The sequence below is a fragment of the Equus przewalskii genome, unplaced genomic scaffold, assembly GCF_037783145.1.
Source record: "Equus przewalskii isolate Varuska unplaced genomic scaffold, EquPr2 ChrUn-1, whole genome shotgun sequence".
Classification (NCBI taxonomy): Eukaryota; Metazoa; Chordata; class Mammalia; order Perissodactyla; family Equidae; genus Equus; species Equus przewalskii.
The window spans coordinates 107,105-126,845 of NW_027228758.1; the positions used below are offsets into that span (position 1 = coordinate 107,105).

Sequence of the window (19,741 nt, forward strand, 5' to 3'; positions counted from 1 at the left end):
TTCAGGATATGGTACAGTTTCTTGGTGCTTGTGTCTGAAATAAGAGAATAAAGGCAATAGATGGTTTAACCCCTGCCTACACCTCCAGCCTCTCTGCAAGAGGCCTGTGGTTAAAGTTATATTTCCTTCTTATCTGTGTACACACTTACATTCCTGCTTCAAAGAATTATAATCAAATTAGTTTACTCTGGCTTGAGATGGTGTTGTAACGTTTGTAACATGCTTGGCACAGAGTATCAGTTGTTATTTCCCTATCAGAAAGTAGTGGATTGTCCGGAAGCTCCTAACTTATACAACATTTGCTAAGCCCCTGGCACAACATCTGCACTTAAAGACTTCCCAGAATCATCCATTGAGGAAATGAATGAAAGAACGATGGGCAGCTGAATGCTCATTTTCCTCTTTCAGGCCCAACTGCCAAGGCTTGGCAGTGCTTGACAGCTCTCAGTTCTGGTCAGTTGCCACTAGAGGGCAGGAGCAGTGAAGACGGCAATACACAGGACCCACCAGACCCCAGAATTACTGGATTGACAAGGGAGGGTGGTCCAAGGAGAAAAGTGTTAAAATGATTGGAAAAACCCAGTTGTTCTTTATCTCTTGGGGACCAAATGGAAGGAAATGTGCAGCTGGTGGGATAGAAGTTAGACTTAAAGAAGAACTTTCAGAGCACAAAATTTGATAACTAGAGCTTTTAAACAGGTGACTATTTTTTAACCCCTTAGCTACATCTAACCAAGCAGAATAGATGAGAAAGTGGGCCCTTCCAGCCCGAGGCCTATGTTCCCCTCTGGTGCCCTCAAAGTAACCCTTCTGTGTCTGCCTTAAATAACTCCATTCTTGTGGATGCAATCGTAAAATAACTTTATTGGTCGTAGGCCACCATGCATGCTTTTCCTGTAATCAGGATCCTTTATAGAGGCATGATGGCGTCCACATGCAGATGCTTTTGGAAGAGCCCTGGGGCTGGGGCGGCTGGCCCTGCCCCTCGCGTCAGAGCTCCCTTGTTGAATGAGCTGGTTTGGCTTTTGTGGATTTCAGGGTCTGGAGCCAAGAACATAGTCCAAGGATCCCCTACTTCGCTTCTCAGGGAAGCTGCCTCAAAGCATACCCAGTATCCGGGACATGACAGCATCTGGGCAGGGACCAGACAAGGGCTCGCTCTCCTCAACCGGTCCCTGCCCCTGGCTCTGTCCCACTGGAGCAGGTGGGTTGTGCCCCAGGCAACAATACCTTCAGAAATGGGAAGAATTAATTGTTCTGCAGCCAAACTGTAAAGCAACAGGCATCTTCAGTGATGAGGGCGTAGCTCAGAGATGTGAAAGCAGAAGGTTTCCTACTCAGTGCAGGCAAGATGTGGCTGCCTGGCCTGGGCTTCACAGGCCCAGTGAGCATCTCCGGCCAGAGCTGGTACTTTTAACTGTGGCCTTAGGACAAATCAATTAATAAGAAGAACCACAGCCTCCTCCTTTGGGCTAGCAGGCAAGCCCAGGGCTGGCTGGAGTCTGTCTCTCCTATCAGGATGTGGGCATTTCTGCTGGGAGGAGAGGACAAGCTACCTTCCTCATGCTTTGAGAACCACATGGCCTCTGCCTTTGAGGATAAAGACCCAAGTAGGAGCTGCTGGGAATGCAGAGAGTGCTGGACGAGAATGAAACCTGGAGCTGCTTCCTCAGGTTAGCTGATTGGGGGTGGTTTGCCCCACTACGGATGCTGATGATCAGCAAAGTCTGGGCTTTCCTCTTTTGAAGCCTGAGCCATTTTCAAAGAACTGCCCAAATGCTAAAATATAGCTCCATACATTTATCTACGCCTGAGGTTGGTTGCCTCCTCCCCCATCAGGCCCTGAATATTGTCATCATACTGGTGACCCCCAATCTGGCGGTTTTCAAGAGGAGAGGTTAGGGAGGCATAGAGGTGACTCTTGGTGTGCTTCCAACCTCAGACACAAGTACGAGTTCTCTGCATAGGCTGCTGGGCAGAGAACATGCCTGGGGTCTCCTGCTTCTGTCTAAGGCTTAAGCGTTGTGGAGCGAGACAGTGCGGAGGTGGACTTAGGAGGAGGCTGTTGGGCAAGAGGTATATTCTGAGGAGCAGCAGTGGGAGCCTCGACCATCTGCACTACCAGCCCGCACGAGAGGGCTGTCCAGCGCTGCTCACAGAGAGTCAGGGGTGGTTGGAAAAGTACAAGGACGTATTATTGCCCGAGCAACTTTTAAAGTTCACGACACCAGATCAGTGGGCAGTGAGATTTCTGGGGTTGGGACCTCCAAGGATTACTCCCTCTGCCACCACATCTGTCTGGAAAAGAGCGCTTCGGTCGTGTCCCTCAGCAGAAGCTGCCTGTCCCCGCATCCCACCTAAGCCCGCCTACAGGGAAGAAGCCTGTGGAGAGAGCCCGTGGACTTCTGTCACATGATCTGTCCCAGACCTTCCAGCAAAAGCCAAACCAAAGTATCAAGCCAAATGCAGTGGGGTGGGGGCTGTGGGCCGCGCCCGCGCGAGGGCCGCTCAGATCTCGATGAGGCTGGCGAGGCGCAGGCAGAGGGGCGCGTCCGCGGGCATGGCGCTGCGCTTGATCTCGTTCCCGTCCAGGCGCAGCACCTGCAGCTTGGAGAAATTCATGACGTCCACCACGGTGCAGAAGCTGCTGATGGAGAACTCTGTGGGGACAAGAGGGCGGGGACGGTGGGAGAAGCCCAGATCAGGGACCCGGATGCACATTGAGGCTAGTCAGACTCTGTGAAGCTGCTTAAATACTAGTGATGTGCGGGGTGGAACTGGGCTGGGAGGGGCAGGCGTTCTCCAGGAGAGGAGTCATACCGACTTTCACCACTGGGGGGCGGAACTAGGGGCAGAGGGGGCCCTGCCTGCGTCTGCGCTCAGCCTCCTGCCGCCCCCCAACCTGTGCATTGCTCTGCAGACCCTGGATGTCCTTGAGTGTCCTTCCAGCCAGCGCCTGGTCTTTTCCCATTTGTGGGCAGCAGGGGGAAGCAGAGGGTAGTCAAAGACCAGCTCTAGCAGCTTTGAAGTACTTGATTGGTTTTGGAGGAGGGCTTTGCTGAATTGCTGTGAGAAGGAAGATCGAGGAAATGGAGGGACTTAAATCTGGAATATCTTCTGCCACTGTGCAGATAGAGAAAGTGGCAGGAAATTAAAACGAGAAAGCCTGGGCCGAGAGACAAGCGTCTTTCCGTGCCAAGCTGTCGGGGGTTGCCCGGCTCCCTTCCGAGTACTGCCAAGGAGTGAGCAAGGCTCTGAGGTTCAAGGAGAAGGAAATTCATAGACGAACGGGACTGCTATGGACCTCAAAAGTCAAACAGATAATTCCCTCGCCTCTTGCATTTTATATGATTACGGTTTGCCTTTTCAAAAGAATTCCCCCTTTTTGAAGCTTTCCCCACAAACCATGTAATCCTAATAGATAGAATAATTCTGCTTGGTTTTAGCATAAATCCTTCTGCTGCCTTTCACCCCGTTCCAACTCTGGTTGTCCTCTTGGGCAAATCAACCACCATGGTCTCGAGTCTACTGGGTCAGGAACTTGAAAGGGGAAAAGCCAAGAACTCAGCTAAAACTCCAGCAGAGATGGCAAATGTCACCACCGGGAAGCGGCTGCCGCCTCTGCAGGCTGCCCTCACTGTGGTGCATGAGGCTTCAGGAAGGTGCTCCTGTGAAAGGGGCTTGGGGGAAGTTACCCATTGTGCCCTCAGGGGAAGATGGCTCTGGGACATCTGGAGGGCCGATATGCCTGGGCAGACCCAGAGCTGGGCTGGCTCTGCTTCCACTAGAGGCCTTCCTGCGCTCGTCCAGTGGGGGAAGCTGTGTTGCCAGAGCTGTGCGTGGAGGGTGGGAGCAGGCCTTGCTGACTCTCTCCCAGAGGGATGTGGAGGGTGGCCCGGAGGGAGAGGTTATACGTGTGAAAATGAAGGTTGCAAGGAAGACTGCATGGAAAGCTTGAATAGGCTGATGAAGAAAGTGGTTTTAAATTAGCTCTATCAGTTGTTTCCACTGTGTGTTAAAAACTGACAAAGTGGGATGGGGTGAGGCTGCAGACAGTTAACTTGTACTGCAAACGTGAGACCGAAGATCCAGACCCAGAGGATGACGAGACACGGAGAGTGGAGGAGATCGGGAATGCCCTTCTTTGGAGAGCGCTTGGAGTGGGGAGGAGATCTGGAATGTCTCCTTTCTGGTCCTAAGGAAGAGATCAAGTGGCCTCCAAGTGAGCAGGTGGGGCAGAGCCTCGGCTGAGGCTGGTCTGCAGTGTCTGTATAAAAGATGGAGTGGGGCAGAGAAATACAGTGGCCCAGCCTCAGCACCACTTCCAGCCCTCTTTGGGACTGTGCTAGAGGTTCTGTGATAGAGTCTCTCCCCACACCTGGAGCCCTCAGACCGTCTGTGAAAGTCCTGCATCCCAACTTGGCCTGGATAAATATGGGGGATCCTTGTGGGCTGCTGGCCACACCGTGTACGTAGATTCTGTCCCCACACCGGACACTGTGAGCCCTCCTGTTTATCTACCCCAGCTCAGGAATAACAGAGGGCTTCTGCTTGGAAACTCTACAGGACATTTTCCAGCCCAGATTAAATACTGACATAAGTCTTTCCAAATTCCTCCTCGTATACCCGCCCTGCTCCACTAGGTCCCAAAGCTACTGAAGAACATTCCGGGCTGTGTTCCTTTGCTGTTGCCAGGCTGGAAAAACTGAGAGAGACACTAATGGAAGAAGAAAGGTGGGGGGAGAGGACTGCGCCTGATCCCGCTGCGCACCCTTTAGCTCCTGTCCTTCTTTGAGCTCCTCCCTCAGGGGGTTGTTTCAATTCCACCTTCACCCCCCGCACCCCTGGGCCCTCACAATTGCCCTATGAGAGCAGGCTGAGCTGGGGGCACTGTCTTTCCTGCTGGCGGTCTGAATCAGAGAGAGAGTCCTCACGTTCTCAGGCAGAGACAGCTGGCTCTAGGTCCCTGGATATGGAAGGTGGGGCTTCAGGGTTCTAAACTACATGGTCTGGGTGACATGAAAAGATTGCTTTTCCTTCTCTGTGTCTCCATTTCCTCATCTTTGCCGTGCAAAAAATCCAACAAAACACATTATGCCTGTCACTTTCAAAGTGGCAATGAGAAGAAACGCTAATAAAAATAATTAGTTGTGCATTGGTTTTTCAGTTATGTGCCAGGCCCTGGAGCAAGCACTTTACACGTACTAATTCACTAATTTAAGGAAAATTAAATTAAGAAATTGGCGTTATTTTGCCTAAACAGAAGACTGGGAGAGAGACTAACTGATAACTAGATAAAGGGAATTTGGCTTACATTACACAAGAAAGGATTTGGGGTAGACCCTGAAAATTTTGAGGTTGTTTGACTTAAGGGGGAACTTTCTTGCATGACCTTGGGACACTTTACTAGAGTGATTTTATCCTCTGCAGAGGTTTGGGAAGAGGTGGGCCACCTGGTGTTCGAGTGGCAAGGCAGTTTTGCAGGAAGGCAGCGTGGTGCCGAGATGCTGGATGAAACCTCTCCCACCCCAAGTGTCTCTGATTGTGTAGTTATTCAGTCACTAATGGGTTCTCTCCCATGACAGCTGCTCTTTGCTGCCACATTTTCAGGGTCAAGCGCAGCATATTATATGACATTTCTGATGTGACAATGCTCCTGGATTCAGAGCGGGTGGCAGGTAAGTAGTGGTGACTTCTGGGTGGGATAGTGGACAGCTACGAGGAAAGGTCAAAGCCTTTGCAGCACGCACCATCTTAGAGACGTCTTAGAGAGCCACCCCCTCGGGAACAAGAAGACCCAAAAGAAAGAGAGCCTTTAAATACAAAGCAGTTTGGACCGTGCATGATGGTGTCTTACACTTCAAACTAGAGGACCACACACATCTTCGCCTTGCCGCCCTCCACCCCCTGGTCAACCTCTGGGACTGGTGCCTCTCACTCAGAGGGCTGTCCAGCTTGTTAACATCTTGCCATGTACTCCCTGAGCACAGGGAGAGAAAAGATGGAGAGGAGAGAGCAAGACCCTGCTTTATCAGCACTTTGATGGAGCTGCCACTCTCAGCAGGCTCTACTTCAGAGCCCTCTGCCGGTGGTCATTAATGAGTTCTTCTTTACCCAGGGAGAGGCAGGGTTTGCGACACAGGAACGAAGGTTAAATGCTGGCTCAGTACTTTCCAGCTGGGATTAAGACGTCACAGGCCCTGGGGTAATGTAAGCACATTCGAAACACAAGATCCCGAGAAGGAACTGAAAAGCAACTCGATATCCCAATCTGAAAGGAATATTTTAGTTCTTAGGGGCAGGGAGGGAGCCCTTTTGGTTCCTTTAGACCTTTTCAGTGCTTGGAAAACAAGAAGTCCAGTGTCCTTGCCCACCACCCCAGGGGTCTGTGGTTATCAGGCTCAGGACACCCCAGGGGGAACTCTGCCCTGCCCTGCCACCAGGGACTCCTTGTGCTCCAGGGAGAACTGACCAGAACGAACACCTCCTTCAGCTCTGAGAGGCTGCACATTCTCATCCACCAGCTGTTAGGTTTAAAAAGCAAACACCCAAACACAAGACCAGGCTGTAGAGGCAGGAGTAGATCGTGTGGAAACAGAGAGCTCATCTCATCATCTTCTGGGTTGGTGAGTAAGTACAGATACCATGGTTTCTTAGCAGCCCACCTTCCTTCCAAGATGGACCCTAGAAGTTCCAGTGAAATCCCCCTCTCTATGAACTACCAAACCTCTCCAAACTCATGTCTCACTGCTCCTCGGTGCAGGACCCCTTCATCCTAGACACATGAATTCCCTGGTTAAGTGACTGGTTTAACAAGGTGATCTGTTAAATGACTGGTTCCTTTGTTTGTGGCAATTTCCCTTCCCAGAACAGCTTTGTCCTGTGTTCCTCTGGCCCATGCACACTTATCTCTCATGACCTAGACTGAAACTTACCTCTTCTGGGAAGTCTTCTTCCATACCAGCCCACTCCCCACTGAATTTTCCTAACACAGCTGTTTAGTCTAAGAGTATGCCATTTTGCCCTTTTAGACAGGAGTATGACTTGGTTTTCAGGTAGCTTCATTTGTACTCTTTGGTTCCCCTACTTTTTTCCTTTGTATTGCTACCAGCACTCAGAACAGGGTCTTTCTAGAGAGATAGACAGCCACTCCCCACTCCCCTTCACCAAGGTCTCACCATTGATCCTATTGCCTTGGAGGTAAAGGTTCTCCAGGTTGGTATTGACGGGGGGGATCTTCTGCAGCTGGTTGTAGGAGAGGTCGAGCTCAAGGATGCTGCTGGAATTGAAGGTGTTGGAGGCCAGGCCATTGTTGGTAAGACTGTTGTGAGACAGCCGCACATACAGCAGCTTGGGTGAGCCCCGGAAATAGCTGTCAGGGACGGAGTAGACGTTATTGTGCTCCAGGTACAGCTGCTCAAGGGCTGAGGGCAGTCCGTCAGGCACCTTTCGAAGGTGGTTGTAACTCAGGTCCAGCAAGATCAGTGACCGGAGGCCCTTCATCGCACTGCCCACTTCCTGGATCTCGTTGTGTTGGAGATACAAGGCTGTAAGGTTCTCCAGACCCTCCAAAGCATTGTTGGGGACCCTTGAGATCTGGTTGTGGTCGAGATGGAGCTCCCTCAGGGATCGAGGCAGTGGGCCGGGCACCCGGGTCAGGTTGTTGTGGTCCAGGTACAGCCTCTCCAGGTGCTTCAGCTTGGAGAAGACCTTCCTGCCCACCTTATCACTGGTGATCTGGTTGCCATGGAGAGCAATCCAGAGCAGCCCAGTCGCATTGTCAAAGACACCTTCCTGGATGGAGGAGATCTGGTTGTTCTGGAAGTATACATACTTCATGCGAGAGGGGACGAAGGGCAGGTACTTGAGGTTGCGGTTGTCACAGTACATGGCTGTGGGGAAGTTGGGTGGGCAGTCACACTCCTGGGGGCAGTCGCGGGGCTCTGGTGGGGGTGGAGAGCCGTAGGCATAGGCTGGACCTTCCTCCACCCCGTAGGGGTAAGGCTCATAGGGCTCATAAGGGTAAGGGTCATAGGGATCATAGTAGGTGGACTGCTGGCTGCGGAGGTAGTGGAACCACCAGTGGGGGTCTTCGTCATACTGGGCCCGGGAGAGGGAGCAGAGCCCTGCCAGCAGCAGGAGAGAGGCCCACTGCATTTTGTCTCTCTGCAAGAAGGGAGAGAGAACAGAGCAAGCGAGCATGAGTGAGACTCTAGGGAGGCAGGGAGGCAAAGCAGGCAAGCCTTAGGCTTAGAGCTAAGCAGATCTGACTCAGCATCTGAGAGCAGGAGCTTTGCTCTCACCTCCTCTGTGCCTCCTCCCAGTGCCGGCTCTGCGCACTTGGTCCATCTGGACCTTGGCTATCTGGGGGAGCTACGTGCATTTTCCCCTGGTCACAGAGTCACAGAAATAGAGACTTTGAGATGAGAAGAAACTTGAATTGGGGAGCACTTCAGTTTTTGGAGGGACAGGTCCTTAGGAGTCTCTAGAACCTGAAGGTTCTGTTGGGGGAAAGCATACAGCAATCTCTGTGGGGGTGGGGCAGGAGGAGAAGGGGAGAGAGGGATGCTCTTTAGGCCTGAATTCCCGTCCAGTTTGGACTCCCCAGGAAAATAATATTTTTCAAGAGTCCAAGGAAGAAGCCCTCTGGCTCTTTCCCTGTCTCTGGGAAACCTCCAGAAGTGGCTTGAGACCTCGAAGAGGAAGATCTGTACTACTTCTGGAAGATCTTCTCCTCTCTTGGGCAGCCTGGGGGTTTGTGGTTTTGAGTCTTTGGGGAGGGGCGTGGTCCCTTTGCAGCCACCACAAGGCTTGGGCTACCCTTCAAAGTGCCAGCGTCTGTAATGGTCTGCTGGGTGAGAAAGCTCTCTGGTTAGCAGTTCGTGGCTATGCACGCAACTTGGCTGGCATAGGGTCTTCATATAACAGTTACAGATCCCCTCCAGAGTGGGGACACTGGCAGCCAGGTATAGCACTTGTCTGCTAGGGTGGGTCCTGAGTGTATGGAGTCTGAGCCAGAGCACTTGGCTGTCTTCCATGGTGTCTAGTAAAGTGTTAGCACTCCTTATGCTCCACCTTAGATATATACAAGAGCCATGGGTGACCAAGAGAAATGAATGAGGAACACTGAAAAATAGAATGGGAATTGAAGTCTCTTGTGCATGCCCAAGGGAATGCAGCTTTAGAATGGGTTTCTGGCACCCTTCCTTCCCAACACAAGCTACCTATGATGACATCTGGGTTTCCCTCCCACCTTGCCAGGCAGGCTGTTGCCTTTGAGCTCGTATGCTAGCGAGATGAGAAGAGGGTACTTGGAGAGAAATGTGGGTTTGGTGCCATCTGAGAAGGAAGCTAAAGGCATGGAAGATGAGGGACCAGGGGCTGGCATTTCAGACCCGGGCACCCTACTCCAAATACTTATAGCCAATGCAATGCATAGCCACTATGAGCAATAGGCACCTTCCAGAGGGGTGAGTGCCACCATTGGATGGAGAAACCTTAGAAGCTTTCTCGATCCTAGAAAAGTCACATATATCCCTCACATTTTTGTTGGGCCTTGCTGGGGTTGGCAACTGTGGACAGGAGAAAGAAAGGAGTCGAAAAGCCAGCATCAAATCCACTGAACTGATGAGAAGGACCCTGACTGTGACACTCAATCTAGTCACCATCTGGCCAGTCCTCCCTCTCAGACCTCCCTGTCCCCTGAAAGCAGTGCCCTTAGGCCCGCTTCCCCCCACCAGCCTCTGGGCGACAGAGGAGAGGCTCCCTGGCTCATCCTCAGACAGCCTCAGGCCTCAGACAAAGAGCCCACAGTGTTTCTGAGAAGCTCACTCAACTGCCCACTGCCTGGCATGCTGGCTGGGCCCTTGCTCTGGCCAGGAAAGAAGACGGATGGAGAGGCCCACTGCCAACAGTGCATTTTTCCATGCACAGTCCCGGACTGCTGCAGGACCAAGGTGGTTGTCTGGAGGCTGGCACAGTGAGCCTCTGTCTCCATTTCTTCCAGACTGGGCACCTTGGCAAACAAGAGCCACCTTCCTCTCTAAGACTCAGCTCTCCTGGGGCTGTGCATCCTGACCGCTTTGGCCTCTCCTTAGGGGCCATGATGGCTAAAAGGGTTTGGTGGGGAGCTTATGCCTCTCCTCACCTCACCCCCTTCTCTTGGCAATGTTGCTCCAGGGTTGTATGCTCTTAAATTTCCCCCTATAATGCTAGAGACCCTCCTGTGCTCGGAGTTTTGTGAGGTGGTAAGTTTCCAGGCAGGCACTCTATGAGTTGAGTCTGGCTCACTCAGGAGTTACTGCTGGTCTTTCATTTCTCTGCTCTAGAGGACCGTCTCTCCCTCCTATCAGAGTCGAAGAAGTCAAACCAGAAGCCATCCCCTCACTGGATTGGACCCCCACTTCACAGCTCCCTGGACACAATCGATTCTCAATGCTTCTCTTTATTCTCTTCCTCTCACCCCAGAAAAACACGTGCACACACACACACACAATACACAAACTCCTCCTGCCCCCCAAACAGCACGTAGGTCCCACAGAGAGACCACAGGGACACGGCGCTAGGATGGTGGGGTGAGTGGTGGGTGGGAGGGCAAAGCTGGCTTCTCTGGATACCTGGTTCTTCGCTTCTTCAAGCCCGAGAATTGGAGGCCTCCCAGCAACCAGAAAGGAACTGTCAGGCAAAGGCAGCCGCTGGAGCCCCTTCCTCCTGCTCCCCCTCGGCCCCTCTCCAGCCTCCTGGGATCACGGCCTAGAAGAGGAGAAGGAGGAATGGCTCCTCCCTGCCTGCCCCTGCCCTACTCCCAGCCCCTTCCTTTGTTTCCTTCATGGGACTAGAAGGCACAGAAACTGAAGTAAAATGCTGAACTTACCTCAAGTTGAACCTTTCAGAGTGACCACGTCCCTCTGTCTGGCCTCCTTGGTTGGAGAACGTGTGTGAGAGAGAGAGAGAGAAGGAGTAGGAGTGTCCACTGAGAGTGTGCGCGTCTGTGCCAGGCCAGGTCCCGCCCCCAAATTCCTAATCAAATATTGTGAAGAGAGGGGCTGAGGAGCCCGGAGCCTGGATTTTTCGGCTCTGCTGCAGGGGCGGAGCTCACACTCAACCGCGCAAAATCCTTCCATCTGCCTGATGCTATAAAAACCACCTTCTTTCCACTCACTTATCTTCCCTGAAGCATTGGCAGCTGTGGGCCTCTTTCTGCTGAATGAGTTAGTGGCGCCCTAGAAGTTATTTGCACAGTCCCTTACAGAGTGCCTGGATTTCTCATTAAACCACAGGGCAGATGTGGGGATGGGGAAGGCCAGGCTTTGGGGAAAGGCATCTTAACTCTTTAACAACCCCTGTGCCCCTCAGAGAGCTAGTGCTCACCCGTCTTGGCCCAAGCGCCCCCTATGGGCAGGTGGTTAGACCAGTGGATAAGAGAGCAGGACACAGGACAGCGTCCCTGACCAGGGTAGACTTCTCGGGGCTACAGATGTTCTCCCCCGACATTGGAGCAAATCTAGCAGTGACCCATCACTTGCTGGCACCAGCATTGTGCGCTCTCATTTAATCCTCACTACAGTCTTAGGATTCCTAACACCGCCTTGGGCTATAGCCAGGACTATCTGAGGTCATGTGTGTGAGGCACCTGGCCTAGCACCTCACTGATGCTCACTACCTGAACATGATTGCTGTTGTACCTATTTTACAGATATAGAGACCCTGGGTGAAGGGAAGATGAGGTCAGAGAAGCAGGCAGGAGCTAGACCATGAAGGGATATTTGGCATGGAAAGGATTTAGTTTTTATTCTAAATATTTGAAAAACAGTATGTTTTAAGCAGGGGAAGTACCCAATTCACATTTTTAAAAGCACATAGGAGAGACTGCTGAGTGGGGAGAGGGAGACGAGGGTGGGAGCCGGAGGTGCTAGCCAGCCTCACAGAGAGAGAACGGCAGCCTGGACTGGTGCAGTGGGAAGGGAAATGTATTTTCAGAAAGGGGACTGACACATCCTGAAGACGGACCAGATATGGGGAGTCACGGAAAGTCAAGGATGAGGCCTAGGGTTTCAGTTTGAGCCACTGAGTGGGCAGCAGCTCCATTTCCTGACGTGGGAAAGACGGGGAGGGAGAGGGCCTACGTTAGAAATGCCTGTTGGCTCTCCAGTGGAGACGCACACAGGCAGTTAGATGGATGACTCTGAGTTTGAAGTTCAGGGGCTAGAGGAAAACATTTGGAAGCCATTAGAATTTGGGTCACGTAGAATCTCAGTAGCTTAGACGAACCTGTGTGTCTTAAATGCTCTCTCCTCAGCTGATTGTCTCCTGCCAGCATCCAGGAAACACTCCTTATTTGTTTTATTTTTAATTGTGGTAAATTGCACCTAACACAAAATTTACCATCTTAACCATTTTTAAGTGTACATTAGTGTTGTGTATTCACAGTGCCATGCAACCAGCCTCTAGAACTTTTTCATCTTTCGAAACTGAAACTCTATATCCTTTAGACAAAAATTCCCATTTCACCCTCTCCCCAGCCCATGGCACCCACCATTCCACTTTCTGTTTCTATGAGTTTCACTACTTTAGATGCCTCATATAAGTGGAGTCATACAGTATTTGTTTTTTTGTGACGCACGTTTCACTTAGCATAGTGTTCTCAAGTTTCACTCATGTTGTAACGTGTCGGAATTTCCTTTCCACAATATCATATTGTATGTATAGACCACATTTTATGTATTCATTCATTCATTGATGGACACATGGGCTGTTTCCACCTCTTAACTATTGTGAATGCTGCTGCTATGAACATGGATGTACAAATATCTCTTTGAGAACCTACTTTTAATTATTTTGGGTATACACTCAGAAGTGGAATTGGGTATATGCTCAGAATATGGTAATTCTATTTTTAATTTTTTAGACTTGTATACTGTTTTTCATAGCAGATGCACCATTTTACATTTCTACTAAGAGTGCACTAGGGCTCAAAGTTGAAACATTCCTTATTTTTAAAAAATGCCAATTGAGAAAGCCTCAGATTTGAATTTGAAGAATTTAGAGGTGTCAAGGCAGATGGCACTTTCAGTTGCTCCAATAGGTTTGAGCTGTGTTTTTGATGTTAGTGCCATTCCAGCTCCTAGTGACCCTGTGTTGAGCAGAGCGGAACCCTGCCCAGTCTTTTTGTGCCATCCTCTCACCTTCCAGCGCTCTATCAGACGATGCTCTGCTGCTATTCATAGGGTTTTCATGGCCAACTTTGTCGGAAGAAAGTGACCAGGTCCTTCTCCTAGTCTTTCATAGTCTGGAAGCTCCAGGGAAAACTGTCCACCGTGAGTGACCCTGCTGGTATGTGAAATACCGGTAGCATAACTTTCAGCATCGCAGCAACATGCAGCCGCCACAGTATGCAACCAACAGACAGACAGGTGGTGTGGTTCCCTGACCAGGAAAGGAACCTGGGCCATGGCAGTGAGAGCGCTGAATTGTAACTACTAGACCACGAGGGCTCGTAGGCTAGCCCTGAGTGACATAGGCTGTCAGAAAGTTGCTTGTTGGGGACCCACTCTTCTTAGGACTTACAAAGAGTTTTTAAAAAGATTAAACATAATGAGTGGGCCTCTACTGAACACCTACTATAAACTGAGTGATTTCCTTATGTTATCTCATATAATGATCTCAGGAGGTATTTTGCATTGGAAATAGGTGCTCAGAGATGTAAAATGAGTAGCTAGAAATGGTAAAACAAAGATTTTAACCTTGATCTAAAGCCCACATACTTTCTCACAAGCAAGGGCCAGAGGACTGGTAGAATGGAGGGGTGATGAGCGTCCTGCTGTCAGGGCTGGACTCAGTTTATACGGAGCCAGTCTACTGGAATCTGCGGAAAGGGGAGTATAAAGATGAGAGAGGGTGGGGAACAGGGCTTCTCTTTCTGACCTCACATGTAGTTCATTTCAGTTTAATAAACAGATAGTATCTCCTCTGTGCCTAGCAAGGTCCTGAGTGTAGGGGACACAAAGAGGCTTCATTATAATGCCTGCTCAAAATAAAGCAGACGCATATGCAGCAACTCTGATCTCGTGAGTGGCGCAGGGTGTCCTTAGCTGAAGATGGCTGTGAATAATGCACAGATGACTTTCTCATCATTTTTAAGTCCAGAAAGCAGTCACTTTTCAATGGAATTCATTGATTCTGGCAACCTGGCCTGAGAGACACTTCTTAGATGGGCCTAGGCAGCTTGCGCAAATCCACTCATTGGTACAGATATTTATTTTTTTAAATCCCAGCATGCTGGATAATTACTGTATTTAATAACGGTTAAAGTCAGTAGAGTCTGGGGACCAAACATTGACTGGGATCCTTTCCAGTACGTTTCACCAAAAAAGGCAGAATCTCCACGTGGTTTGTTGACCACTTCTAAAGCAGTGAGATTTGCACCAGTTCCTTAGTCATCTGTCCTGTTTCAAGATAGGTTTCGGGGGAAGAAAGAAAAGGGATGATTGGGATCAGGTCAGGAGGCAGAGTTCCAGGGAACCATTCTGAACCACTGTTCAAAATTCCTTTGTCAATGGGTTCTAATCTCCGTTTTGATGATTGCTGCTCTGTTTGCCTGGTTCTGGATCTAGGCCCTCTGAGCTCAGCTTTGGTATAGGAAGTAGGGGATCCTGATGTTGCCCAGATTGCCACAGGAGTCCACATGTAAAGGAGACTCACTGGGGACGCTGATGCTTTCTGGGAGGCGTCAAGCCAACGCTACCCAGTCATGAGACTATAAGGCAAGTAAAGAGAGAGGCCACGTTGCCCATTTCTGTAGCTCTGGTCCCCGGCTGGGTACACAGTGCCTGGCCCCTGGAGGTAATCAGTAAAGAGTTATGAAATGAATTGTATTTTTGGCTCCCTGCAGAGTCTACCTGTCTTCAGCACCTAATACTGGATGGAATGTCCACCACCAACCAAGCCAGGCAAACCCTTAGACTTTTAGGCCAATTAGACTTTCCAGGGGTTCAGGCCACTGCTATTTCCTCCTGACCTGGAAAAGTACTGGGCAAAGCTGATTGCCTCTGACATTGGACCCACCCTGTTTGGGAGGGATGAAGTGTCTTCTGATTTAAATTACTGCCAGCAAAGACACAGTGAGACTCCTGTGGCGGCCAGCCTCTTCCTCTTCATCCCCATAGAATCCAACTGTCCGTGTTTTTATATCATAGCCTCTGGTCCCAAACAATCAGGGGAAGAGGGGCAAGACTGGAAATCCACCCAAACAGAATTATTGAGTTGGACATAAAGAGTCAGTAGAAAGATGATCATGGTAATATGATTCAGGCCCCGCTGCCGGCCCATCCTGAAAACTGTTGACGCCAGACAGCGATTGTTTACTAGTCTAATGTTTCGATGGAAAGTCTTGGCTACACTGACACCCCATAATGTGTCCCAAAGTTTCCAAGGGAGATGTTTTCCTTATTCCCTTGGCACTGAGGGGTCATTAGAAGTCCTCACCATGGATAGTCTCCTCTTTCCAGAGGATGAGACCAAGAGTTGGAGCTGGGGGAAAGACTTGCTTTCTTTCAAGTGCAAGCCTCTTTCAAGTTCCAAGTTCTGGGAAATGCATTAAGAGCTTCAGAATTTCCTTCTAATAAGCTCTTTAAAAATAAGGCAGAGAACAACCTTTCTCTTTTAATGGATAGCATCTCTTATTTTTACTGTGTTTTTACTGCATGCCTGGTATTATTAAAATGATGATGACGTGAGAGATTCCAGAAGTTCACCTTCTAGAAAGTAGGAGTGTATTTGAGTCAGGAAAGGGGCATTGGTTCAGGGAGAGATACCAAAATGAGGAAGGAGGCAGAGGAGACAACCTGAAACCTGAAGCCTGGAGGGTTTGGTCATTCAGTGGCTCAGTACATGACATCCATCTTTATTATGCAAATGAGCTAAGAATTAATGGTGTCCCTCAGACTGTCCTGGGGATGTCTGGAGAGAACCGATGTAAGACAGCCCAGTTCCCAGGATGCTGGCACCAGTCACAGAGGTCACCTAGCTATAGATGAGATCAGGACTAGATATCAGCTCTAAAACACCAGCTACCATTTCTGAGATTTTCACCACAAACCTATGAGATAGGTATTTTCATATCTTATTTTCACAGATGAGGAAACCAAAGTTGAGACAGACTAATTAATTTGTTCAAGATAGTATAGAAATTAAGCAGCAGAACTAGGATTCTAAACTCAAGTCTTTTTGCTTCTAGAGCCTGAGTTCATAACCACTATGCTACACAGAATCTCCAGTGTAAAGGAAAAAGCATGGGCTGGGAACACAGGTATATGTTCAAATCCCAGCTCCACCACTTGTTGTCTCCGTGACTTTGGGCTAATTGCTTAAGCATCAATGAGACTCAGCGGCCTCTTTTGTAAAATGGGGGTGATAACTCTAACCTTATTAGATATTGGGAGGACTAAATGACAGGAAGAAAATAGACTCCTAGTAGGGAGCCTGCCACGTGGTGGCCCTTCAAAAAATAGCAGCCTCTTTTGGTTTTGGTAGATTGCAAGCTGCCTGAGAAGGGAGGCAATGTCGTTGTGCCTCCATTAGCACAATGCTTTGCCAAGTGCCTGGCGTGTATTAGGCCCCTTCTAAACATTAGTTGAATAAATGAAAGGTGAAGAAGTCAGGCTTTACTAAAGGGTAGTAAATATACTTTGGTAACTTAAACCAATCAGAGAGAAGCTAGGCAAGGGTGGAAATGGGACTTTCAGTGGCTGGAATTATCGAACCCTTTCAAGGAAGGGCAAGAGAGGCGACTGCAAGGTCAGTGTAGAACCCTCTACAGACGTGGAAAAATATCTTTGGGGGATATATAGGAAAATATCTTACTTACCCAGGGGGTCATGGAAAAGGTCAGGATCCAAGAGCCAAGTGCAGAGCAGCCCAGAAGAGGAGATGCCCCAGCTTTTTCCAGACAAGAGGTTAAGCATCAGGTTTGAGGTGGGGAGAGGGGAGAACAAGAATACCACCTAACCAGTAGCACCATTCTGAATCCCTTTGGGCTGGGGACAAAGGTTAGCTCCTACCTAGGGACAGGGCTGATTCCCCAAAACAAGAACTAGTGACATGTCCCATGGGCCCATCTAAAGGTCTACAGCCTTGAATCTAGTTCTACTAGAGGTCAGTAAAGACCAGGAATAATGATCCTAGTAATGTGTAAGATGTCCTGAACTCTAGTTCATCCTGTTGTCTGCTTACCTCTGTATGGTCCCTGTAGCAAAGCATAGTTTAACAATTAAATAAATAAGGAAAAACCTCTTAAAAAACAAAAGAGTTTTAGGAAAGGCAATGTACTGTCATTGTCTTCTAAAGGGCATGGATTTTGAGTGAGACAAAATGGCTTTGAATCCCAGATGTTCTTTAATTTCCATGGTCCTCAGGTTCCTTATCTGTACAATAAGGATGGTTAACACCTAGCTCACTGGGTGGTTTTAAAGCACCTGTAAGTATCTGACACAGCACCTGGCACATGTGCGGCACTTGGGAACTATGTCACTTCCTTTCCTCACCTTGGGTGTTTGTCCAGGAACTGGTTGGTGGAGTAGAAAGGAGGACCGTGTGCTCTAATCTATGGGAAGTCAGAGGGAAGATGACTTTAGTAGGAATGTGGCTGCCAGCAGCCTGGAAAGAAAATAGACTAACTACCTGACACCTGTAAGAAAAAACAGGACTGGAGGGTTAGCAGGCCCAAGGGGTCAAGGACCCTGACAGCACAGCCCTCCATTTAAAGGAGTGGTTCTCATCCTGGCTACAAATGGGAGCCACTGGGGCAGCCTTGGAAAATGCCGAGGCCCAGGCCCCACTCCAGATGAATGAGCAGAAGCTCTGCAGATGGGGCCCGGCATCTCTGGATTGATTCACTGATGATTTAATGTGTGGCCAGGTTTGAGAGTGCCATCTGGAGGCAGCATGATGGACGCGATGGCCGCTGAAGCAGAGGTCATCACTTAAACTTCCAGCTCCAAAAAGAAGGGCTTTTCAAACTTTTCTTTAGGAAGTATCTAGAAAAGGAGAGGAGAGTGGAAGTGTACCTTCCAGTGATCACAGGGCGTGATCCAAAGCAGCCCACTCAAGTGGAAACGTCACTTTAATATTAAAAAATCATGCAAGTTTTACATTTTGTTCCATAAAACATTCATGTTTATTTCAAAAGAAATCCACCCAACCACCCCCTCCCCCCCAACACACACACACAAAAGCTCCTTGGGTAAAACTGGTGGTCCACATATAGCATGCTTATCTGGGGGCATTGTGAGCCCCTGCAATCCCAAACTGAACAGCTCAGGTTTAGGCCATTCACCTTGCCTGGCAAGCTCCTCAGTCACTGGAGGGTCAGCTGGGGAGCTGCCCTGTGCACCTCCAGGATGCACCCTGTCTGTGAGGTTACCCAGGGCAGGAACTGAGAGACTGAGCTCCCTCAGTCTGGTCCTGTAGCATGAGGAGGGGGCCCTGTTGCTTCTCCAGAAGTTTCCTGCTGGAGAAACTGCCAAATGGCTCCCAGCCAGGCTGCTTGGTAAGCTTTGTGAAGAAATAAATTCCTTTCTCGATCCCCATGAGGCTGTATTTCTAAGGGAATTTGCAAGAATAGAAGTTGTTTTGATCTTCAATCAAGATACAGAAAGATGCATTCCGTTCCCATACCTCCCACTTCTTAGATCCCAGCCACTTTCAGAAACACACCCTTGCGGGAGAATTTGCTTTCTCCGCCTTCCTGCCAGCAGCCAGCCTCACAGGAAGCACTGGATCCTCACCCCATGGAGGCATTTCTGTCTACATTTTCTTCAGACCTGCCCCTCTCTCCTGCCCCGTTGGCCCTGCTTCCTCCAGCTCCCCATTTCAACAAACAGCATCTTCTGGGAGTAAATGTGTTCTGGTTTGTGGGGATAACTCGGGTGCGGGGTGCAGGATTAGAAGGAGCCGCCTTCTCTCTGGAGAACTAGAAGGAGGAAACAGAAGGGGATTAATATCGTTTAAGGCTTTAGGCTAGGTCCTCTATGTATATCATTTTAGTTAATCTTCACAAAACCCTGAAACACAGCTACAATTATCTCCATTTAACACCTAAGATAAACAAGGCTCAAAGAGGTGAACTACGATTTAAACACAAGCCGGCATCTGGCGTACGGTATGAATGAAAGCGTCATAGATGAGTGGGTGACGGATGGTGGAGTAAACTGGGAAGCAGAGTCAGCATTCTTTTGATTGCACCACCTGCCTGTGAGCCACCAGGACTCACTGTTGTCGCGACTCCTCAGGGAAATATACTGAAGGAGATCTACCCGGGCTTTTCACGCAGGCCAGCTCTTCACTGTCCTTGTTTCTCTTGCTGCTGAGCCTCCCGTCACCAACGGCAAACAAGAGCAGCACCGACAGCACTCAGCAGCGGCGCTGAGACCTGGGTTACAACCCACATGGGCTAAAGCAGCCTCCTGCGCCCACCTTGGGATGCTGGGAGAAAAAAACTCTCCCAAAAAGCCCTAACTCTGGAAGATCTGCTCCTGGGGTCTCCACCCCAGAGTCTGGGGTTGGGGGACGTCCCCTGACCGGCTGCAGCAGACCCACCTTCCATTGTCACCTTCCTGCAGAGCCAGGCTTCTGTGAGAACCAAGCCTGAAGGGTATGGAGTGGAAGGGCGTGCTTTCCTTCTTTCTTTCTCTCTTTTCCTGTATTCTTGCCTAGTTTTCCTTGACTTTGGCCCTGGTTTGTGCTG

General features: G+C 49.7%; 1 protein-coding gene across 2 annotated transcripts; it reads right to left on the reverse strand.

Annotated features, from left to right (window-relative positions):
* Window positions 1-844: 844 nt before the first annotated feature.
* FMOD (fibromodulin) lies at window positions 845-11,393 on the reverse strand. 2 transcript variants are annotated; one of them, XM_070608787.1, is made up of 4 exons: window positions 10,874-10,986; window positions 10,617-10,752; window positions 7,179-8,166; window positions 845-2,660 (listed from the first exon to the last, which is right to left on the reverse strand). In XM_070608787.1, the coding sequence occupies exons 3-4, from the start codon at window positions 8,155-8,157 to the stop codon at window positions 2,509-2,511; spliced, it is 1,131 nt and encodes a 376-aa protein (XP_070464888.1). In that variant the 5' UTR covers window positions 8,158-8,166; window positions 10,617-10,752; window positions 10,874-10,986; the 3' UTR covers window positions 845-2,508. The 2 variants fall into 2 exon arrangements, with proteins under 2 accessions (XP_070464888.1, XP_008537554.1); XM_008539332.2 differs by lacking the exon at window positions 10,617-10,752 and having other exon boundaries at window positions 10,874-11,393.
* Window positions 11,394-19,741: the final 8,348 nt, after the last annotated feature.